The 25,940-nt window shown below is 37.8% G+C and overlaps 1 protein-coding gene across 1 annotated transcript in view; it reads right to left on the bottom strand.

The window, feature by feature from the left end:
- LOC126200092 (RUS family member 1) overlaps nt 1–25,940 on the bottom strand; it is a 102,260-nt gene that overhangs the window by 18,556 nt on the left and 57,764 nt on the right. The window contains exons 6-7 of the mRNA XM_049936678.1: nt 18,754–18,953; nt 878–1,134 (exon numbers count right to left, since the gene is read on the bottom strand). Of these exons, the coding sequence (XP_049792635.1) occupies nt 878–1,134; nt 18,754–18,953 (457 nt within the window). The remainder of the gene's footprint in view (nt 1–877; nt 1,135–18,753; nt 18,954–25,940) is intronic.

The following is a 25,940-nucleotide window of genomic DNA, read 5'->3' as shown; positions in this document are numbered from 1 at the left end:
GGCTCTTGTGTAGAAAGATGTGCAGTATACTGCTGCATCCATTTTCAATAAGCTACCACAAGAATTCAAAAATCTTAGCAGTAATCCACATGCTTTCAAATCAAAACTGAATAGTTTCCTCATGGGTCATGCCTTCTATACTGTCACGAAGATCCTTGAAAAATTAAGCAGATTCCAATGTTATACTGTTGCTTATGTTTACATAAACTTATAGCTTGTCTTTTTTTGGGTTCATAAACATTTTATTTTATCTGTTATTACTTTTATGTTGTAATTTCATGCATTGACATGTTCCATGACCTTGGATATTTGCTCCTCAATTTGGTCCTACACAACTAGACAGGTAAAATAAAAATAAAATAACTACACAGTCTGCCACATATGTAGGGGGAAAAAAATGCATGCCACCTGAAGCCTTCAAACATCTGCTGACTTCAATTCAGGATTAGGGAGCCATCTGCCAACTAAGAGTTAACACACTGTACATTAAACTTCTTACCATTACTAATATGATTGTCTACTCAACATAAAACGTATTCCAAACTTAAAACCGTCTTGTGTACATAATGAGAATTTTCTTAACTATGCAAAATGTCAAAAAAATTAAGTGTCCTATTGAGTTTTATGAATGACCTCATATTTGATTTTGACAATAGAGCTTTGTAGCAACAGAAGCAGCAGCAAGACTAGTGTGTTAGATAATCACTATGCCAAGCACTGTTTTTAAATACATACAAACAGAATGTGCTGAATTTGTTTAACACAGCACAGGTTCTGATGTAACAGCAATGTGTTGAAACACAAAAAAGTCTGAGCACTGTTAAAACTATAAACACAGCAACAACAGTAAATTTAGCAAAAATTAAAATAAACTTACCACATTATCATAATTAACATCAATCATACATGTTAGCAAATTTGCATGAAAAAATGCCTCTATTACATCACATGGTTTTTCTTTTGGCTTGAAGACAACACTGACTGTTCTGGAGTCTAAATCTGGAATTAACATATACTTTTTACCATGGAAAAGATCTTGCAGCAACTTTATTTTCTCATAAGTCACTATCTTTCTAGCTACCAAAGTGCTTAAGGATGCACCAAGAATTATCTTGAATCCACAGATGTACTGTTCTGAAACAACAAACAAAATTAGCATTAAATGAAAGTAGTAATGTACACTGAGGTGACAGAAGTTAACAGGAAGTATCCTATAGGTTTTTAATGAGTGAGTTTGTAACAAAATGTGTGAGACAAATGGCCATATCTTTTGATTGCACTGACTTACAAGTTTAACTTTTTTACACCACCAACAGACCACAGACCTTAGTATGTGAAATAAATTTCATCATGATACATATGCCTGTTCCTGAGAAGCTGTGTTTGTAACAGTTGGACAGGCAAGAAAGTGATCCTGTAAGGGTTCCTTTTTTACCAACTGAGGTACAGAAACCTAAAGAGGAAACAAAGTTTTTTTATGTGGAGAGAAATATAACAACTAAGGGAAAATAAAGCTGAATTTAAAATTTTAATCTAGTATTTGTAACTAAAACTTAATTTAACAGAGTGGAAAAAGGAAACTGAGTCTGGTCATTTATTACTATGCTGATATTCTGCGTCATATGCTTGTTGACTCCCAGTAGGGCCATCTTTCTGCTTTTCTTCAAAGAATGTAAAATTTTACATTCTACATTATATGTGTGGTTTTCAGTTAAAAGATGATTGGCACAGCCTGACTCTTTCTTTCCTAATCCATCTTCTCTTGTGTTAAGATAACCCAACTGCCACAGCTCTACCTGACTCACCAACATATATTTTTCCATGGTGCTTGCATGTGATTTTATACACACCCCTCTGTGCCACTGGTTGTAGCGGGTTTGTATTATTGAATGAAAATTTTGGTATGCTATCAGTACTATAAAGTGCATGCCTGTTATTGTGAGATTTTAACTTTTTTTCTGTGGTTATCTAACTTTTTAGCAATATATGGACTTATGTACCAGTCTTCTTACTACCGACTGAAAATGTATTGCACTGGTGTAAAATTACACTTTTTCTTTTTTCATAGGATGCTATCAATCAGGGCAGAGCTGCAGCTTACAAAAGAAAGATTCTACCTTTGCTGACCATCTTTTAACTGAAGACCACTCATATAATGTAGAAAGCGAAGTTTTACATTCACTTAAGAAAGCAAGCAAGCTGACCTTTCCATAAATCAACAAATATATGATGCAGAATGCCAGCTTAGTATTAAATGACAAAACTCAATTTCCTTTTTTTCCTCCATTACAATTACGTTTTAGTTATACATATTGTATTAAAATTGAATATTCAACTTCATTTTTCATTATTTTTTAAATCTATCCGAACATAAAAAGCTTCAATAAAAAGTTTTTGATGGTGCTGAGCTACACTCATACAGTATTTTTTGAAATAATACACTGCCATTTGACTGTACATTACTGTCTTTTTCTTCTGTACAATCTATATTACAGCTGTACACCATTACCGAGTACAATGTTCTTAGACTGTTAACATCATATTGTTATGTACTGTGCAGGATGAAAAAAACACAGTTCAACACATGTGGTTAACATTGATATAAATGGTACAAATTAATGTCTTGCAACACATTGTTGTACAAACACATCATATCTGGTCAAGTCAGCCACAGTAGGTAAACAAAAGTGTCAGCTTTCCTTTTTTAGTTAATGTAACTATTTCTGTGTAACAAAAAACAATGTAATACTTCCCTACATAAACACTCTACATGTCATCATTTTTTCCACCTTTTGTATCTTCTGTACAAACAATATCTGTGTAAGCTGAAAATCATTTTACCTGTGTTTGCAACACTCACCTGTGTTAAAAATTCAAAAATACCACAATCATTAAAGCTAGCGAGTTTGACAGGGACTGCTATACACGACAAGGATTCCACCTCAACAACCAAGGAAGAAGATTAATCTCGAAACTGATTACCAAAACTGTGAGTAAATAAATGGCCACCTTTACAGTAATACCGCTGGACCAGGGAAACCTGTAAAGCCTGCTGGTCTGTCTGGCAAAATATTAACAGATATGCTCCAGCAGGATCAAAATAACCTTCAAACCGTTCACTCTGAGTCCAGGAAACTAGATGTATCCAAACGTTGTCAAAATGGGGCCTGGCTACCAGCAATAGAATTACAAACAACTCAAGATATCAGCTGTATAGAAGTGCCCTTAAGAAGACAATCTGAACCCTCATCTTTACTGCCCAGGGTTAGCAAAAATAGTCTTCTGTTCTTACATATTAATATACAGTCTTTAAGAAAGAAGTTGGAAGAATTGCAGTACTGGTTAGAAACTTCCAACTGTGGTATACTTAGTGTAAATGAGCACTGTCTATATTCATCAGAAATTGACCTCAATATTCAATTTGGTTACTCCTTAGCTAGTAGTTACTGCAGATCAACAATTGGACATGGGGGTGTTGCAATATATATTAAGAATGGACTAAATCTACAATACTTTACTATTGATGTCACAGACCTGTGTATAGACACCATCTTTGAGGCTGCAGTTGTACAACAACAACAACAACAACAACAATTATTATTGTTGCATCTGAATATCGCACACCATCTTATAGTGAATATGAATTTATGGTAAATTTTAAAAAACTGTTAGTCTTACTAACTAAGCCTAAATATAAATACCAAAGAATCTTAATTTTTGGTGATATTAATATGGATATCAGGGTACAGAGTCATATCATATTGGAATTCTTGGATAGCCTAAGAGCTTTTGATTGCTATTGTCTAAATGATAAGCCTACAAGATATAATGCATGCTTAGACAACATAATAAGTAATATCCATGAAAATAATGTTGAAATTGGAGTAGTCAAGTTAGGCCTAGCTGATCATGATGGCCTATGGATTACAGTTCCAGTCAGCATTCCAGATGAACAACACAAAACTGTTAGACCTATGAATGAATGCAACATAAGAGAGTTTAGAACTAGATTAAGGTCAGTTAACTGGAATGACATCTTATACAAAGATATGTATGTGAATAGCACAAGTAAATTACTTATAGAGGAAATTGCAAGAATATTTGATGAGTGTTGTCCCAGATTAGTAAAAGGACAGAATAATAACCAAGCTCATAAACCACAGAGACTAAATAATTGGTTTACACCATACCTCAACAGCATCAGGATTATGCTTCTTATGTTTAAGGATAGATCTCATAACAGCAACGAGTACAAAGAGATGTAAATTAGAATAAGAAAAATTTATAGATCTGAAAGAAGTTTGGCAAAACGTAAGGCAAATGATAACTATATTCTTAAATCCAGAAACAGCTGTAAAGCTGCCTGGGAAGTAATTAAAAGTGAAATAAATAGACCAACAACTCAACTAGCTATACCCATAGCCCCAGATATCTTAAATTCACACTTTGTTAACTTCAGTTTACAACAAGATTTGTCTCCCCTCAACACCATGCTTGATGCTAAAACTCTTTTAGGTTCAAATAAGTATGTAGTCCATAAATTCTGCTGGGCAACAGCAACTGAAAATGATGTTAGCAAAGCAATAGGCAAACTAAGTATTTCCAGAGCAGAGGACTTCTATGGTCTGTCAAACTTTGTCATAAAGAAGATATCAAGTGATCTTCTGCCCCCTCTAACCACTCTCATTAACCGTATATTATAGCAAGGGATTTTCCCCGATTGTTTGACAATAGCAGTAACTACTCCCATATTTAAGAAAGGAGATAAATCAAATCCAAGTAACTATCGCCCTATCTCATTAATCCCAATAATATCTAAAATAATCGAAGACTGTGTTCACCAACATATGAATCACTATTTTGAGAGGAATAATTTGTTAAGTAACTCACAGTATGGATTCAGGTCTAAACTATCCACAGTTAAAGCAGTTGAAAATATTGTTAGTGATATATATGATGGCTTTGAAAATAAATTAATCTCCTGTGCTACTCTCCTAGACCTGAGTAAAGCATTTGACACTGTATCTCATAGTACTTTGATCATGAAATTAAGACACTACGGCATGGAAGAGGACACCCTGAAACTATTAGAATCCTACTTAAGCAAAAGAGTACAATTTGTTAGTGTAAATGGGCAGCTGTCAAACCTACAAACAATAAAAAGAGGTGTGCCACAGGGCCCCATACTTGGGCCCTTCCTGTTTGTAGTGTATGTTAACGATATGCCACAGTATTTACCCTGTAAAACAGTCCTCTATGCAGACGATACAACTTTTATCAATTCAGGACAGACTATTGAATCTGTACGAGAAAAAAATAATATAATATTTGAAAAATCGGTTCATTGGTTTAGTGCAAACTTCCTATTCATAAATGAAACAAAAACTGAGGAAATATTCTTTAATTTGAAGGTATCAAACAAAGAAAATAAGTCTGTTAAACTGCTAGGAATGATGATTGACCAGAAACTTAGCTGGGATAAACATATCACGTATGTCTGTTCTAAACTTGCACGTGCTATGTTCCTACTTTATAAGCTTAGGAGTAATGTCAGCCAAAACTTACTGCTGCATTCATATTTTGCTTATATCCACCCCCATCTTTCATATGGTATTCTGCTCTGGGAAAATTCTTCCAATTCAATATCAATTTTCAGATGGCAAAAAAAAAAGCTCTTCGATGTATAGTGGGTTTATCTCGTAGGGATATATGCAGGGAACATTTCAAAAAACTTAACATCATGACAGTTCCTTGTTTGTACATTTATTATTGCTTACTACACGTAAAAGAAAACATAGCTCAATATCCCCTAAGGTCATCTGTCCACACCCACAATACAAGACGAAACCACACAATTGATCTGCCATGCTCTAGGCTGTCTAAGATACATAATAGTTATAAATATGTAGGCCTCGAACTGTTTAATATGCTCCCTAAAATTGTACAAACAGTATCTAAAAGTAAATTTAAGACAACATTGGGTCAATGGCTCAAAGGTAAAGCATTTTACTCAGTTGATGAATTTAAAGATTGTAATATGGCAGATTTGCTGTTTTAACATAGAGAAAGGTACCTCTGCCTGTAGTAGGACCTAAATTTGTATCAATAGCTTAGGATAATTACATAGTGTCATCAACATGAATACTCCCTGCTTAATATAAATCTGTATAATGTTTTCCTTTTTATTGGAAAATTAATAATATATAAAATTCCAAATGCGTGCTATTGTACTACACTAAATTTCATTTGATTTATATATACATTGTTATGAGAATATAACCATCTTTAGACTGTAATTGAACTTACTGACGAAGCCCATTGTATAAGAAAATACTGAACGGCTAATAAAGATTCTTATTCTTATACCTGACAATAGCTTAAGAATCTGAAATCCAGTTTGTGACCAAAAAATATAATCCTCAGAAAATTGGCATTTCCTATCTAATATCATAAAAAACTGTAATATGTTCTGATGGAACTGTGTTCAAACTAGAGGATTTCTTTGATATGCAACTCTCCCACCATTGGTGTGAAATTATCCTGTGTATCATATGTGACCATGAATGTCAGATCTGCTTCAGAATCAACATATGACCAGAATGTTGAGAAATAGTATCTTGGACCCCTACATGTTGCCGGACCCATTGCCTGTGTGAAATGATTATGCATTCTCACAAGCAAGTTTCCAAAGCACTAGAAAATATTCCACTTCATGTTTGTCAGAGGTTGTAGTTCCGACATGATGGTGCACCTGCACACTTTGGTAGAAATATGCAATGGTATTTACATAGAGCCTTTCCCATGTAATGGACTGGTTGCAGTGGTTCTGTTTCATGGCCTTTCCCAATACCCCTGAATTTCTTCCTTTTGGGGACACCTTCTTTAGTCTGTTTCACTGAGGAATGTGGAAGAACTGGCAGCACACATCCATGCTTTTCTTGGAACTGTGGATGCAGCTATGTTGCTAAAAGTTCAGAGAGGTATGACCCAGTGAGTCACCAAATCTTTGAAGATGCAGAGAGGTAGCTTTGGGAATTGGCTCTGAAGACTATGTATGTTTTGTGAAAGAAATGCTGTCACTGGTAGCACATACAAAATATTAGAAACGGCTGCTCTTACTAGATGTAATACGTATGTTTAACATCTCCAAGTTATAAAATTGTGTATTGTTTCAACCTATGGCATGAAATTCATTTTTAGCTGATTATTACGCTCCATGAATACTTTTGACATGTTCGACCTACAATTGTTATGTCCAACACCAAAAGAACTATAGTCATAGGATATGTATCATTTCAGAAATAATGTATACCATGCCATTATTGTGCAGACCAGAATTAGAAAAAAATAAATAAATTACTCTCAGACACACTCAAACTTGATTACTGAAATGCAAAACTCTGCCTGTTGCACTAAATAGGCGGCTCAGCTACACAGTATTCAATGAAAATTCATGTCATACGTGTGATTGCTGCAGAAGAATCTAGAAGTCATCATAAAACTGGATGTATAGAAATGGCATTTTGCAGAACATTTTCAAAAAGCAGGAATTTTATAAGATATTAGTAAAAGCTGGACCAGACAACATCAAAACAGAACAACAATGCCAACACCTGTGTGTGACACTGAGTGCTGGGAAACTACAGTCCATGTGCTAGTAAATAAGGAATACAGATCTCTGTGTATGTTAATGAAGGAAATGAATGGGTGGGAGGAACCACAGTGCAAAGGAGAAAGCCTACATGTGCACTGAAAGATGCTAGTTGGAATATTCAGCACAAATATGGGATCACTAGCAAAGATACTGGTCAAAGCACATAGATGATGTACACCAGAAGTCAACCAGTTATGTAATGGGAGTCTACAGAATGACCATGTTACATAAATGATTAGGACACTGCCTTGGGAAAATCTTGCACAAAGAATGGTAACAGCAAAACTAGGGGGAATTTACCACCTTATATGGGAGGAGATACATGGGAAGATATAGGACATAGGCTTGTCACTGAAGGGATGTATACGGGAAGGAAAGATAATCAGTACAAAATACCGTATTTACTCGAATCTAAGCCGCACCTGAAAAATGAGACTCGAAATCAAGGGAAAAAATTTTTTTCCCAAATCTAAGCCGCACCTGAAATTTGAGACTCGAAATTCAATGGGAGAGAAAAGTTTTAGGCCGCACCTCCAAATCGAAACAAAGTTGGTCCATTGTAATATGAGACACAATTTAGGTCGAATGAATGACGATACAGCTACAGTAGTTTGGTTCAAGTCGTAAGCTTAGCAGTTAAGCTTTACCAGGTAGCCATTGCTATGCGTCAGGCGCTCCGTCCGTATTTACACGGGTACCCTTCCTTTTTCACGTGCTTCGTCTGGTTTGAATTGATTGCTTATTTTTCTTTGATCTGGTAAGTGCCGTTCTCTTTGTTATAGGTGTTTACGTCACTCTAAGCTGAAAATGCATTACTGTACTGTGTCATGCATTTTTTGTCGCATTCTGATAATGTGTGTGTTTATGACCTGTCGCCGCTCGCGGCATGGCTTGCTTTTGTGTAGGCTACCGCCGAATTAAGAAACGAAAGAGAGGAATCATCTCATTAGCGAAACAATGGCAAGAGACTGCTATTGTTGTTACTTACAATGCTGCTTTCTTCGATAATGATCAACAAGAACCAAATAATAGACTGCGTATGATAGAAGATGTTCTGAATGAGAGTTTAGCGAAAATTTTTCTCCGTTTGAAAATCTTTGCAGATGCCTCTTTAGTACATTACATTCTGCACAGAAATGAGAGTCATCTTAGATTTAAAAATCTAGTCAATTGCCGTGCTTCATTTCTGACTGTACCACTATTAGGCATAAGAATAATACGAATATAAACATGACATGATATGTATATTCTTCCGCGTTTGCTGTTGTCTCACTCTAGTTCGTAGTTTATTAGGCAGACAGGATTTAAATGAGTAAACACGAAACAATACATGGCAAAATGTTTATATTCGTATTATTCTTATGGTGAAGAAAATACTGCAAGTGATTCACAATACATAAAAGTTCCTATTAGCAACCATCTCTTCTCACAGGTAGGAAAAAATTCAGAACGTTGAATTGGCCATATTGACAAACATCCCAGTCTTGCCAGTCGGATTTTCGTAGTACACTGAAATGCTGCTACATTCGAAGATGTACAATACAGAATTTGTATTTACTACGTTGGATAATGTATGAAAATGCAGTGGTCGAAACCCGGGGCAGAGAAAAAAGCTCATCTTCCACTTTTTTTTTTTTTTTTTTTTAAATGTGTTTACTGATGCAGAGGTTTTGGCGCCAGCATTTATCTTTGTGCCTGCAAAGCATGCCTGTGTGGCGCTACATATATTTGATGGCAGAACTTAGTTGTGGCGGCACCTACCAACATTTTACAGAACTCCCGCTTACTTTCCACTCGATTCTAAGCCGCAGGCGGTTTTTTGGATTACAAAAACCGGAAAAAAGTGCGGCTTAGATTCGAGTAAATACGGTAAGTGTGAAGTCATAGAACAACCAACAATTGAGATAAATAGTCTTATGTCAGAAGAAGATAATTAGAGTGCAACAGTTTATCAAGGATACACTCAGCTCATTTCCAGAAACTTTCCCTAAATTTTGATACCTGATCCAGCAGTGGAAAAACCCTAAAAATTTTGGAAAATAGGATAAGTCTAAATTTAGTTTCATCTACTGCATGGTAAATTGTATATCAACACTACAGATGTAATGTAATTATGTGATGTACAAAAATCAAGTTCATACAAGGGCAACAATTATTTTTGTTAGCAAATAAAATATCTATACCTATACTGAGTGCATGTTTGACCCTGACAGATTTGGCAAATAAGCCACCACTGTTTACGCTGGACTACATTGGTTTTGGCTTCAATACAGGCTTCAGCATTAGCATAAACTTAAACAATGGCTAAATCTCACATCCAGATGCACTCACTCACCAGGTACAAAAGCAAACTTGTGTACAGGAAAGCACCCCCAGCCTCCAAGCACATACACAGAAAGATCTATTCAGTTATTTTTATAATGAGATAATTACTATGGTAAGATAGAGCAGACTGTTGGGAACACTGAAAAGGGGAAGTTAAAGTTTTAATCAACGAAAGCGGAGGCACTGTTTGGTGCACAACACAGGTTATTGAAACATGTCAATAGATCTGGTCCCATATGGAGATATGGATAACTGTCTTGATTGAGAGCTGTATATAAAAACTTGAAACCTTTATCAATAAATCAGAAAGCATAAAGTATGATTCATGAAAGAGATTTTTAGGAGATGGCAAGCAATTAAAAAATTCAAACAAAGGTTTCAGACAGACAAAATAGCACAGAGGACAAATTTAAAGGCAGTGATAAAATGTAGAAGATATGAGCAGCTGGTTAGCCACTGCCATTAAAATAGTAAAAATAAATTTCATTTCTAGAGTCACCAGAAGGGCAAGGAGGCCAGGTAGACCCAAATTTCTAAAATAAAAATTAGATTTTTGATAAGCCACCTATAGCATGCATTCCAGTAGCGCAGGCTGCATAATGTGATATCAGCAATTCAAAGAATCTGACAGGCTCTTCAAAGCAAAGTCTTGGTTTGAAGTCTCCCAGGAGAAACTAAGGTCCAAAGGGTATACGACCAGCATTGGAGTGGCCTATGTCCTTCCTTTGCATGGAATCTCAACCATATCAATTAGTTATAAGAAGAAATTTAAGAAAGTCATTTGTTCGGAATTCTGATGAACCCTGAATTCTGAAATTCGATGGAAAAACTGTGCAACCAAGTTAGTTCTCTCTTGGACTACCTTGAGTAGTTACTCAGATTAAAAAAGAAATTTAACAGGCAACATGGAGGTGCAGTTCGTATGAAACCTGCATATCAGCAATAGCTAATGTGTTAAATTTAATCAGTCACTAAGGAAAAGTGGAATACTGTACTTCCCCAACAGTCAGTGGGAAGAAAATATGATAGTTTCACAGATGAGTTAAAACCAAGTTCAGATCAAAAGACATCATTGTGAGTTCACTAGCATTCTCCTTGAATCACTGTAGCGTTATTATGACTTGTGACTGGACAGTTGCCCTACTGAAAGATGCCATCACTGTCAGGGAAGGTAAAAGGCATGAAGTAATGCAGGTAGTCCATGATAATGTTCACACAGTCCAAGCTGTTATGGTACCTTTTGATTACTACTACAGTTCCCATGGAAGCCCAGGTGAATGTCCTACATGGTATGGTACTGCCTCCACTGGCCTGCATCATTGGAACGTTGCAGAGTTAAAAATGCCATTTATGTGGATGATGGTGCACGACCACCGACTTTGTATATCACAAAAACTTGATATATCCGACCAGGCAACCTGTTCCCTCAGTCAACGTGGAGTCATCTCCTGCCAAATCCACATTCAACAGTTCACACTGAATGGTGTGTTCCAAAAAACATATGCCTGCATCAGCAATGTACTCTGTTGTCAGATCTGCCACAGAATACCCTCTTGCTTTATAGAATGGGTGAGTCTCTGATCTACACATCTGCATCTACATCCATACTCTGCAAACTACTCTGAAGGCCTTCTTCCTGTTTCATTCATGTATGGATTGTGGGAAAAAAATATTGTTTAAATTCCGCTGTGGATGCTGCAATTAATCTATTCTTATCCTCACACACGCACATGCGCGCGCGTGCACGCACGCACGCACACACACACACACACACACACACACACACACACACACAGAGAGAGAGAGAGAGAGAGAGAGAGAGAGGGGGGGGGGGCATACAAAAGGGGAAGGGGGGCCCGACAAACCCCTAACCCTTCTCTGTATATGTGTAATATCTATGCTAGTCCTATTTGGTACAGGTACCACATACTCATTCCATTTCAAAACCCTACAATCTGTTACACCCACTCTTTAATACTGTAATCATTGTATACTACATTTTTTTCATTGTAACGTGCACAAATTTACATTTCTAAACATTTAATGCAAGTTTCCTATATTTGCATCACTTTCAAATCTCATCAAGATTTGATGATTTTTGCATCTATTTTTAGACAGTACTTCATTTTAGATAACCATGTGCAAAAAGTCTGAAGTTGCATTTAATATTGCCTGTAAGGCCATTAGCACGCAACATGAACAGATAGGATCCCCACACACTTCACTGGGGCACACCCGAAGCTACTTCCACATCTCTCGATGACTCTCCATCCATGATAACATGCTGCAGCTACTCTATCAAGAAATCCTCACTCTAGTCATGAACTTCACTTTGTATCCCGTATGATCACACTTCCGATAATCAGTACAGATTCTGTGCTGAGTGAAACACTTTTTACGATTTGAGAAATACTGCCTCTACCTGACTGCCTTTATTCATGGATTTCAGGATATCATGTGAGAAAAATGTGAGTTGGATACATATGATTTATTTTTTCTGAATCCATGTTGGATGGGATGGAGGTGGTCATTCTGTTTGAGACACTTCATTCCATTTGAGCGCAGAATATGTTCTAAGATTCTACAGCAAGTGTGTGTCAAGGATATTGGACAGTAGTTTAGCACATCAGTTCTGTGGTATCACACACTCCCCATATCTCAGCAGAATATGTGGCACTTAAACATAAGGTCAGTAGATGCCTCCGCGAGGCGCTCTCCACTAAGGCTTGCCATATTCAGACGGATGGTGCCAGCAGAGTATGCCCTCTTCACTTCTACTGACTGCATGCAACTGTACCAGTCTTCTTAAAATGCCGCACACCTTGCTCTGCCTTGGAGCTCCAGAGACTCACAGTGAGAATACAACTATTATCATTGTACAATGTTGCTGACATTCAATGACAATACAGAACTATTTCTGAAACAGCATGGAACAGACAACCAGTGACACTAAAGGTAGGCATTAGTTTACTTTGCCGCACATGTTGTGAATACTGTGTTGTGTTTTAATCATTTATTACATGTTTGGAGTGTTCAAGGACTGTCCAGATACCTCAAACAGCCTTTGAACACAATAGGCATTTCCCATTATGAGGACGGGATAATGGTTTTGGGATCCACAGGATAGAATTAATCATCCACCACTTTAGACAACATCAGCCTTTCTTTAAAATTCCTTGTGTGAGACCACTGACATTATGAAAAGTTGGTAGAAGAAGAAGAGGGGGCAGAAGGGGGGGGGGGGGGAGGAGAAGAAGAAGAAGAAGAAGAAGAAGAAGAAGTTGCTTCCAACAGTGCCCAGAACTTAGTGATAACAAACAAACAACTTAAAGATTTCTTGACCTCAACAGGTGTCAGCAAAAATATACCAGGGATCAGGTTATGAATTTCTGAGATTAAATTAATTTGAGGAAACAAAATAAATCATGGTTATCAAGCAGAGAATGTACAAGTGAATTTCAGAGTATTAAAGACAGCTACACACACAGCCTGATGTGTCACCTTTATTCTGGATACAGAACGAGGTACAAAGTGTTTCAAGAGACAGAGTGGCCAAGAAATGAAATATGTTTGGCTATAAATTCCACAAGCAAAGTTCTCAGTATGTGTCAACACAATTATTTAATAACAAAGTACTACTTACTGGTGGCAGTATTGGTTCAAGTGGCTCTGAGCACTATGGGACTTAACATCTATGGTCATCAGTCCCCTAGAACTTAGAACTACTTAAACCTAACTAACCTAAGGACATCACACAACACCCAGTCATCACGAGGCAGAGAAAATCCCTGACCCCGCCGGGAATCGAACCCGGGAACCCGGGCATGGGAAGCGAGAATGCTACCGCACGGGCAGTATTGGCTTTTAACAAGTTAAAATGGCATTCTCGCCATGAGGAAACAACTGCTATACAGGTCGTATGCCATTAACATCTCTTACGAGCAACGAAACTGTTAGACAGCAAATTTACTCACTGGCCTTGTATTTGCAAGAATTCCTCATTTAAGTAGCATAAATAGTCAGTTTTAACTAATTAACAGATGCACTATCTCACAAGGACAAAAATGTCTACCCTTATGAAGTGAAATACATACAAAAGTGATAACATGTCTTCAATTACTGTCCAAACTGTTGAATAGATTACACAAGATAGAATTAACAATTCACAATTATGGGGAATTTTTTAATTTCTGAAAGTTACATATACCATACGGAAAATGAAATGCACATTTAAATGTTAGGTACCTGTCGATATGGAGAAAGTAAAAGGATTTAGGGAAAGTGGTAGACAATTACAAAGAGCCACTATCAAGCTGTGAATGGAAAATGTGTTCCCCTATGAAAGAGGGAATACATAAGTTAACCCTCGAGTGGGTTCGCCGATTTTCATAATACAAGCAAGTCTGTGGTGTGCTTTGTACATGTCTAAGGAATTCCTGTTTTTATATTACCATGATAAGGATGTGTGAGCTAAACCACAGTTTAATCTTAGTTTAATTAAACAAAGATTAAATAAATGTATATTATATGAGCTAAATCACTGTTTAATTAAACAATAATAAAATAAATTTTCGTTCTATCACTTTGTTGGCATGTCCAAGTGTTACCCCCACTAGTGACCTACATAGAGCATTAACAAGCGCAGCTGCTTCAGATCCCCGTCAAGTGCTTATTCGATTACTAATTATCTCATAGACAACTAATTCACCTAATTCATTATGGTGTAGTGCTGCTAGCTCAGAATCTGCAGCATTTTCTTATAAGGATCTTAAATTTTTTTCTCACCTGGCTCGCTGTTTGTATTTTATTACAGCTGCTAGCTTGGATGCATGACAACATAAACTTATCACTGTGTTAGCTGAAGCAATACTGAAGGAATAAGTATGGATCCACAATTGTAAAACAACAATGGAATGGTACAAGACAGTGTTATTTCTGGTTGGCGCACTTTATATGTAGGAGCGTCTGCTCGAGTTAAGACTACAAAGTGGTGTTTTCAAACTGAGAATTTTATGGAGAAATTATTCAGATTAGGTGTACAACTGAACAATCTCCACTAATCATTAGCCTAAGCAATCAATATCGTTTGTACAAGTAAAAAAATAATAAATAAATAAATAAATAAATAAATAAATAAATAAATTGGAAAGTTAACAGAATAACAGAACAGAGCAGGCAACAGACTACATCAAAATAAAGGTAAGAATAAATATACACAAATTCATTCCACACTTCAACAAGAATATGCTCCACTATCTAAAATAAAATGATCTGTTTTCACCTCAAATAGTGCAGAAAAAGGTTGCTTTTTTAAGTGAACAGAATATGACTGCAACCTGTCACACAACACCACAACCAGTAACTGCATCGTTTGCCCAAATGTTCCCAATGGCAGGACTGTCCAAGCTTTACCAGCTGGGCATTGGAGGCAAGAGGAAGAGAGGAATACTCGACCAGTAGTTATGATGGCACCTGACCACATCAGCACAAAAAAGAAGAGAATCATACATAGTACAACAGCAAATGACAACAAGGATATGCCTCTGACAAATACATCCAAACTTCAACACACAAGCAACTTTTGCAACCAGAGAAGGTCAGCCTGGCATACAGCCCGCATAGCAACTGGACAAGACATCTGTCAAGACCAACAGCACAACATGAACTGCCAATCTTCTGATAAGTTTTCTTTTTCTTTGACTGATTTTAGACATCTCTTTAGCTTATACTCAAAGAAATATGGTTTGCTCTCTGTGTTACCCCTTCATTAAGAATAGTTTAAATCACACACACATGGAAAACCATTTAACAATGAATTTTAATAAAAGCTCTGCTCCATGGATGGATAATAATAGGGAAGCGGAAGGAAAAGTGAAGTAGAATGGAAATTTACTTCATCTCATGGTATGGTTCAGAAGTGGTTTACTAAATTTATTTGTCTGGATACAAGTGTGAGTATCTGGGACGCTGCCAGTGCAAATTTCACAGCTATCATCTTAATTTTTACATAGCTAGCACACGTCACTGTTGTGGTGGCGATACAGTAATGGTGGCTGACAGAAGCAACTTTTTAGTGCTTGTTAGCATAGCTGTCATCCCTTCCTGATGTGTCATCCCTCCCTGATGTTGAGGGATGGTGGCACACATTTTAAAATATTGCACCAGAATCTTCCATGGCACTACTACCCCTGAAGGACAAGTGTGCTTGGCAAAAACCACAACTGAAGAAATGATGATCCACAATAGTGTACTGGAAAAGCAAAGGGAGGATGATTAAGTGTTTTAATCTATCAGGTCATCAGGGACAGAACACAAGCTCTAATCAGGGGAGGATGGTGAAGTAAAATGGCTGTGTACAAAAAAACCATGACATTTGATTTAAGCAATTTCGGAAAACAATGGGAAACCTTAATCTGAGTGGATGGGGGATGGGCAAGGATTTTTAACATCACTGCCCAGTGCTAGTCCAGTATGCATACTGTGATGGATAAGTGCCAAAAAAAAAATTCAGCATAATTTTTCCTGTAAACATCTCCTATTCAAATCTGTAAGGAAGTTTCACTGAAGTTTATTCATTATTTTCATTAGGAGGGGGGGAGGGAGGGAGGGGAGGGGGAGGAGGACAGGGGGGAGAGGGAGGGGGAGGGAGAGAGAGAGGGGGGGGGGGGAAGTTGTGTTGTCAAACCAGTCACTTTAATCATAAACTCTCTCTTCTGTCCATGTACATCATCATTTACTTCTGTAAGTAGTGCTCCAACTTATTTCACTTAGCTTCTTACGTATCATTATCTTTCTGTCTTAGCACCATGTTTATGCATGGCTCACAATGAGGTGATACAATATGCGATGTGACTTGCCGAAGAACAAGAAATAAGACAGCAAGAACCATGTTTCTGCTTCTGGTTAATTTGCAATCATGAGTGTTCTTCCAAAAAGGATGTTACTGTGGGATATCATCATTTAAAGCTTAAAACACTTAGAAAGTGATGGAACTAGTAGAGTGCGCCCATACAATGCTATAAATATGAAACATAATTCGGCTATGGTTTCTCGTGAGGTCTGTCAACACGAAAAATTATGTGAATTCTACAAAATGAGTCAAGACCATTTCCACTTTTTGAAGCAACCTCCCTATATTGTTTCAGCTACTCTGACAAAATAAGATACAAATTTTTGCTTTACTCTTTCTCCTGTTGAGAAGTTACTCATTACAAGAGGATAAGTTGTGTGTGTGAATTTCATTAAAAGTACCATCATGAAAAGTTTATTCTTTGTATTACCACCTAGAATGGTGCTTTATTCCATGTGGTACATTTATAAATTATGATTGCAAGTTAATAAAGGTGGGATAGTATTTCTACAACTGTTCAATTTTGCAGAGTAATATATGATTATCTTGCAGAGAATTCAGAAGAAGTGTTACTAGATCTAAAGTGAAATCAGTCACTACTGATGGTGTAGCAGTGAGTGGTGAACTCAGTGTGGACATAGACTATGTGTTTGAAGAACTGGAAGATGCCCATGATGATAAGAAAAAGTCCAATGTGCCCTTCTCGGCTTCATCCAGCTGCAAATTCAGTAACATGAATATAGCTTTCAGATCTGTTTTACACAAGTCACAAAATTTCCCTGAAATCATGGAGCATAGACTGAGAAAACATTAAGTCAGCATCATCAGCTGATGCCTCCCTGTGTCTATCATTTCCAGCTTAGGTTTGTATCGGCAGCACTCGGAAAAGAGGAACACGAGGCAGCTACGGACTCTGCATAGCATGGTACAGCAGGTGGCAATAGTGTCACACATCTGCCAACCTCACCAAGGACAACCTTCAACATATCTCGTGTTTTTTTCTCAAGAATGGAAAGATGTATTGCTCTCCTTCCACCACTAAAACAATTTCAATACATTAGCTATATTCCATACACAGCAATCTATGACCTAAAATCCACCAATGTAAACTGACCAGCAATTATATTCTTCACTGCAAATTTTTCAAAATATGCCTGGTGGTTTACTTATTTGTGACATATCACAATAACTATGGGCAATAATGAAACAAAAACCAGTTCATTATCAAGCTGTAATACCAAATTGTCAGATGCAGAAAAATCAACTTTTTTGTTCACTGGATAGTTTCCTCAAAGTCAAACAAGGAAGCCTGCATATCAGAGAACACACCTGCATCACAAAACAGAGATTTTTAATTCTTTACTTGAAAAGTAAAAGTTTTACTGAAATACTAACAATAGAGATGGATGTGAAACAATTGTTTTTGAGACACATCTGATGACTTGAAATTTCCCTCCCTTTGTATCAAGAAAAGCTCTAGCAGCAACCAGCACTCAAGTGTTGTGCCAGGCAATGCGACAGAGGTGTGTCTGTGTCGCAACATTGTTGGCCCAGTGTGAACTAGTTATGTTGGTACTATTATGTTTCTACGTGTTCCATCGATGCAGGCTGCTTCTGCATCTCATCACAAGTCACGTAACATATCGTGTCACCTCAGTGTGAACCATGCCTTATATCTGACATTATCCCAAGATCAATGTCAGTTAACACCAAATAGCAGTTCAGCAGGTAGGTTAATAGTTTCCTGTGAAATGTCTGCCGTTAAGTTTCTTTTACTATCGACAATAATTAAGTTCTGTATACATGTTTTCATATATGAGATCTTGATCGTGACAACTTGTGACACATGGGATGGCCCCTAATGCCACCAGTTTGAACATGGCCCATGATTAAAGTATGCAGCACAAAATAACTCTTTACTCACCATTAATGGAAAAGCTAAGTTCCCGTCTGTTGACATTTTTGGGCGAGTCAATAATAAATTTATTACCCTCTTCTTTCAACATATCAAGAATGATGCAATATCTGGTATGGTTCAGTGTTGTCAGTGTCAGGGACTGTACAGCTTTGAAGTTAGCATAAATGTGGATGATGGTTAAGAGAGCAAACATCACCCACACAAACCTGTAATAATATGTTACACAACAGTTTATTCATATCTCTCCCTATATTAAGATAAAGCACTAATTAAATTCAATGCTATATCCAATGACGAAATTAGATACATAATCCCCACCCCCTCAAAAAAGTTATCAACAGACTTCTAAAGTCAGTTACACGTCATCCCAAGCTATGGCCATTGTACAACAACTGTGGCACATAGTCAGAATAGAGTAAAAGTTCAGAGTTTCCTGCAGAGACCGTTCTGCTGCAGTGTGAATAACAGTGTGCATCACAAGGAGTGAGGAAAAGGACGCTGCAACTGGAAACATACTCTAAGGTTGAACTACGCTAGACAGTAACATTCTTGTAGGCAAAACTTATTAATTACACACAGATTCACTGTGAAAATCTGATAGTGACTCAATGAAAGGCCATAGTGACAAAGGCTGCACAGACATGGGTGAGGCTTACCTGGACGGAAGGCCATTGACACTGACCACAGCCAATAATGTCCAGTAAGTCTTTTCATTAAGCTGAAAGAACATCTGGGAGGAAAGAGATTTTGCAACAATGAGGATGTTCACACAACAGTTCTCGAATGGTTCCCTGACCAAGAAACAGTTTTCTATCATCGAGGAAACTGAGGAACTGAATGAGTGGTAGTGTTTCCCCACTGTGACTTTGTTGAAAAATAGTGTCAAGTATGTCATGTAAGTGTGTCACGTTGATATGTAGTGCAGCATTCAGTAAAAGTTACTTGGCATGCCATAATATTGAGTAATTACTTTTTGAAGGTCCCTTGTATTATTTATTTTGCTACATATAGTGCCTCCTACAACAGTGTCTGGTCAACATGACATTTCAGGTCTTATGAATGATAATACATGGTTCCTCCCTAACCTGTACATTTACTTCACCTGTTTTTGGGGTTCAAATGATTTCACTGCATCCAGAATGAGATTTTCACTCTGCAGCGGAGTGTGCGCTGATATGAAACTTCCTGGCAGATTAAAACTGTGTGCCCGACCGAGACTTGAACTCGGGACCTTTGCCTTTCGCGGGCAAGTGCTCTACCAGGAAGTTTCATATCAGCGCACACTCCGCTGTAGAGTGAAAATCTCATTCTGGAAACGTCCCCCAGGCTGTGGCTAAGCCATGTCTACGCAGTATCCTTTCTTTCAGGAGTGCTAGTTCTGCAAGGTTCGCAGGAGAGCTTCTGTAAAGTTTGGAAGGTAGGAGACGAGACACTGGCAGAAGTAAAGCTGTGAGACCGGGCGAGAGTCGTGCTTCGGCAGCTCAGATGGTAGAGCACTTGCCCGCAAAAGGCAAAGGTCCCGAGTTCGAGTCTCGGTCGGGCACACAGTTTTAATCTGCCAGGAAGTTTCATTTCACTGTATGCTAGGAAATCTTTATTTCACTTGAAATGATTAAATTTTTATATACAATTTTTTAACACTGGCACCTTAAGCACTTTAAGAATGTCAAATCTACAGAAACAGTATGAAACAGGATTAGGTTGTTACTCATCACATATTGGTGCTGAGCGAGAGAGAGGAACATTGAAAGAATACTGTTAGATATTATAAGCTATCTGACAGAGTCGTCCTTCACATATAGAAACAGAAACACACACACACACACACACACACACACACACACCTAATGTCATCACCTTAGCACCTGGAGAAGACAAGGACTCTGTCTGATAGGTGGTAGTACCGAACAGTCTTCTTTCAATGTGTCTGTCTGCCATTCAACACCTTGTCTGTCTGGTGAGTAGTAATCTAATTTCTTTCATATTGTTCTTATTCCATCACAGATTCTCCACTGTTTAAATTTATCTAATGTACAGCTTTTGACTGCAGGAAAAATAGTGGTACCGGTGACTTGTTCATTTCACTGAAACCCAGAAGACAATGACTACAACACTTATTATTATGTTTTAGGTTATTAAAATTACATTCAAAGCTTGTGTTATACTCTCTTAAAGACTATGTTCACATATTAAGGAAATCTTCAATCAGTCACTAAACACTATGAAACACTGTGTTATTTCTGTTACATTTTGAACACATCTTTAAGTTACACTTCTGTCAGGTGCCTAAAAAAAAAAAAAAAATTGTATATATATACCTTCAAATGGAAATAAGGGAAAGGGGAGGATGGAGGAGTCTATAAATACTGACATGAAACAGGAGCTATTGTTTATTTTCAGTTAGAGCACAAGAGTAACGAAATTACAAAGTAGCAACACCTCAAAATTATTCATTGAAATTATTAAATCCTTGGCAAGCAATTTTATTAATACATGGAAAAATGTACCTCAAAGTTTCCCAGTGGAAACAAAAATAAACATTGGATTATAAGGAATATTTCAGTGATCTCAACATATTGTGAAGGGCAATAATCTCCTCCTGTCAGTGTAATACCCACAAGGTGCTAGGCCCACTGAAACTGAGAGCAGCAACAAATTTTCCCATTATCATTACTAATATTCACACAAAGACACACACAGACATCCTAAGATAAAGGAATGATGGACCACAAAGGAATTATCCAAACTGGATGGAAATCAGTAGATGTGATCTACATGTACAGACAAACAAATAATTATATATCCAAAAACAAAGATGATATGACTTACCAAACGAAAGCGCTGGCACGTCGATAGACACACAAACAAACACAAACATACACACAAAATTCAAGCTTTCGCAACAAACTGTTGCCTCATCAGGAAAGAGGGAAGGAGAGGGAAAGACGAAAGGATGTGGGTTTTAAGGGAGAGGGTAAGGAGTCATTCCAATCCTGGGAGCGGAAAGACTTACCTTAGGGGGAAAAAAGGACGGGTATACACTCGCACACACACACATATCCATCCACACATATACAGACACAAGCAGACATATTTAAAGACAAAGAGTTTGGGCAGAGATGTCAGTCGAGGCGGAAGTGAAGAGGTAAAGATGATGTTGAATGACAGGTGAGGTATGAGTGGCGGCAACTTGAAATTAGCGGAGATTGAGGCCTGGTGGGTAACGGGAAGAGAGGATATATTGAAGAGCAAGTTCCCATCTCCGGAGTTCGGATAGGTTGGTGTTGGTGGGAAGTATCCAGATAACCCGGATGGTGTAACACTGTGCCCAGATGTGCTGGCCGTGCACCAAGGCATGTTCCGGAGATGGGAACTTGCTCTTCAATATATCCTCTCTTCCCGTTACCCACCAGGCCTCAATCTCCGCTAATTTCAAGTTGCCGCCACTCATACCTCACCTGTCATTCATCATCATCTTTGCCTCTTCACTTCCGCCTCGACTGACATCTCGGCCCAAACTCTTTGTCTCTAAATATGTCTGCTTGTGTCTGTATATGTGTGGATGGATATGTGTGTGTGTGCGAGTGTATACCCGTCCTTTTTCCACCCTAAGGTAAGTCTTTCCGCTCCCGAGATTGGAATGACTCCTTACCCTCTCCCTTAAAACCCACATCCTTTCATCTTTCCCTCTCCTTCCCTCTTTCCTGACGAGAAAACAGTTTGTTGCGAAAGCTTGAATTTTGTGTGTATGTTTGTGTTTGTTTGTGTGTCCATCGATGTGCCAGCACTTTCGTTTGGTAAGTCACATCATCTTTGTTTTTAGATATATTTTTCCCACGTGGAATGTTTCCCTCTATTAATTCAAACAAATGATTATAATTTCCTAAAAATGGATGATTTATTGAAGAGGAAGACCTTAAAAAACTAAGCAAGTCAATAATGTACTGGTCCACCTCTGTCCCTTAAGCAAGCAGTTATTCAGCTTGGCATTGATTGACAAAGTTTTTGGATGTTTCTCATTACAAAAAGAATAGTTTTCTATATCTATTTGACTGAGTGGTCCTGAATTAGTGTGATACATGTTTTATCAGTGTATATTAACAGGGCCAGCAAAACACTAAGAATAACTAGTACTCCAGCAGTGACAGCACTGTCCTGGCTTGCACTGACCACTACCACCATGCAGTGGTGATCCTCAGTCATTTCTGGTGTACTGATTATTTTTCGTGTTTTACTATACCTGCTCATACATAAAAGTTTTCTGGGTATGGTACCGCGTCATAATGTATAAAACTATTGCTGGGTGTAACCATTACCCAGAAGAAGGCCGCTGCAACTGTGACTGAAATGTTGGTTTTTCTCCAGCAGCATTAGTTTTATACACTATGACACAGTATCACGCCCAGAAAACTTTTATGTCGACTGACTCTGGCTGCAGAAGCCTACGCAATTATACTGTTCATGCATATTGATAAAACGAATAACACACTAGATTAATCCGGGACCAGTCCATCAGATGGGCGTGTAAAATTACAATTTAAAAATCATTTTGCTTTGTGAGGCTGGATGGCTACTCGAACATAGAAAAAAAAAAAAAATCGCTGAGAATTCCAAGTATGGGGAGCAAGAAGGCATTATAAGAAGTCCCTGATAAATTAAGGATGAGCATGGAAAAAGGGGGGGGGGGGGAGGGGAGGGAAGAGCGAGTTTTTGTTTCCTCTTGGTTGAGATGTACTGACCATCAGCAGCAGTTTGAACGCAGTTTTTAAAACACTTATAATTTGTATGGAATAACATTCACATAATCAACACACTTTGGAATATTAAGTATTTTAAAATTTGTGATTTATAAAACACACTACAATTAAATTCCTGTGCTACGTTAAAAATGCAGAATCCCCTGAGATTTTGTGAAATTCCTGAAATTCTTTGAGATTTCTAGGTAAAATATAATTCCTGGTTTGCCAAGTATTCCACAAGAATCGTCATCCTGGTAAGAGGAAACAAATAGTTACTTTCTGTCAGTTCTGGGCATTGTATGTGAGATGCGATACGCAGGATTTGTTAGGGCTGACTCCAGCTACACGTTGCAAGAAACAAATTGCAAATATCTGCCAAAATAACAAATAAAATGTGGCTGACAATCGGTAGGAGAGACACGTCGTATATTTCTAGTTCTTCTAAGATGTCAATTTTCTTGCCTTTGTAAATGGTATGTAATACCTGTAAGTTATCTTTAATGTTAGAAACAGATTTTCCATGACAATTCATCTGAATGACTATTGCAGATTTATTCAAATCTTTTAGTCTAAAGGTGTCCGTGTGTTCACTGGTATCTTATATCAAAGCTTCTGATGGTCTGGTCAAGATAAAAACTGGGACAATTGTCCACACAACATTGTAAATTGCTATTTTTTCAAGGAACAGGCTGGTTGTTTTGGTACTGAGGATTATGTTATGTTACACATGGTTACTGCTGCAGAAATGTATTTGAAATACTGTCCTTTGAAAATGATTTGCAACTGGGTTGAGTGTGCCTAGGAAGGGAATGCATACATATATTTCCTTTTCTGCTGGTGGTTGTGAATTTACTGAAGGTTATAATCTATCTTTAATTTTATTATATAGGCAGGTAATTACTTGTGGCTTATAGTGAATAGTTTTAGCAAATAAGAGGAGTTTTACGTACAAGTTTAACATCGACATGAAATAAGCCACATTTTGCTGTTTAGTACAAACCACAACAAAAGTTTGGAATATCAGAGAATTTATTACAATGACTTCTTGTAGCACACCCTTCGAAATTTGTACAATATCATATTAACAAAATTAAGATATTTCCATCTGAAAACACGAACAGTTTTGGTTAGTTACAAAAAATCATGACAAAATAAAGTAGGCTCTGTCCTAAGTGTACATCTCGACAACAAAAATAGGTAAAATCTTTAACTCGTGATGATGATTACCAGTCTTTAGTAGTGAGTATGTCCTCCCTGCACACAGATGAGTTCTTACATTCTGTGAGGCATGCACAGGATGAGACCATCAAGTTTATCTTGTGGTATTACATCCTAATCCTCAATGGCAGCTTCAGTGAGGTCTTGAAGATTGTCAGATGGATTTGAATGCTGTGCAACGGCATCTGCAACAGGTTCCATGCATGCTCAATTCCATTCATGTCTGTGGGCTGTGCTGGCCAATGCATTCGAATGATATTGCATCTTTGAAGATACCGAGGCACTGCTACAGTAAGGTGTGGTCTTGCATTGTTATCAACTAGGATGAAGCTGTCACCAACTTCATGTCTGTAGGACCTTACAATCATTTGTAGGACCTCTTGGAGATATCGTGCACCAATCAAATTGCTTTGGATTGGAATTAGTGGGGTCTGTCGTCCCATCATTATCGCCGCCTAGAACATTAAACTTTCGCCTTCAAACGGATAGACTTCCAAAACATATCAGAGTTCCTGGTGTCGTCTAGCACTTCTCCAAACCCTAACACATCTAGTGTCCAGTCATAAACCAATCTTGGCCTTGGCACCAAACATGACATTAATCCAGTTTACAATGTGCTAGAGCTCAGATCCTTCAATTGTGTCAGCTCTGTTGGCTCACAAAACTTCTTGTTGGCCTTCTGAAATGAAGACCACTGTGATGCATTCTTCTATGCATTCTTTGGTCTGAGAAATGAATCCTCATTGGCTGGGATAACTAATTTCCATTATTTCTGACAGCTGATGTTGGGCGTGTGCAAGTGAACAGATGGAGGAAATGATCCTGAATTGGTGTTGTTATAAGAGGACAACCACCGACAGGTCTATCATTCACATTTCCCATCTTTCTGTACTTTCTCCGCACCTTAGATATACCACTTTGAGTGACATGTAACCAATGGGCAACATCTTGCTGTGTATGACCTGCTGAAAGGAAAGCCACTATCCTGACTCTATCAGAGTGTTGTATGCCTCTACGTGGCATATTACTACAGTACTGAACACAAACTCAATGAAGCCGTTATTGATACTGGACTGCTTGCGGTGTGCCGCTGTGGTAGTGGTATGTTTACATGACTGGGAAATGGCCACGAAACATGCTAGTAGTGAACACTGTCCAGTATATGGGCTCTAACAGGGTAATGCATAAAGTGCCTAGGTCAATCAGACCTCTAGTACCACAGACTACATTTTATGA

This window comes from Schistocerca nitens, chromosome 1 (genome assembly GCF_023898315.1).
Source record: "Schistocerca nitens isolate TAMUIC-IGC-003100 chromosome 1, iqSchNite1.1, whole genome shotgun sequence".
NCBI classification, from domain to species: Eukaryota; Metazoa; Arthropoda; class Insecta; order Orthoptera; family Acrididae; genus Schistocerca; species Schistocerca nitens.
Note: the sequence above shows the minus strand (reverse complement) of the source record. Positions and strands in the feature narration are given on the sequence as shown.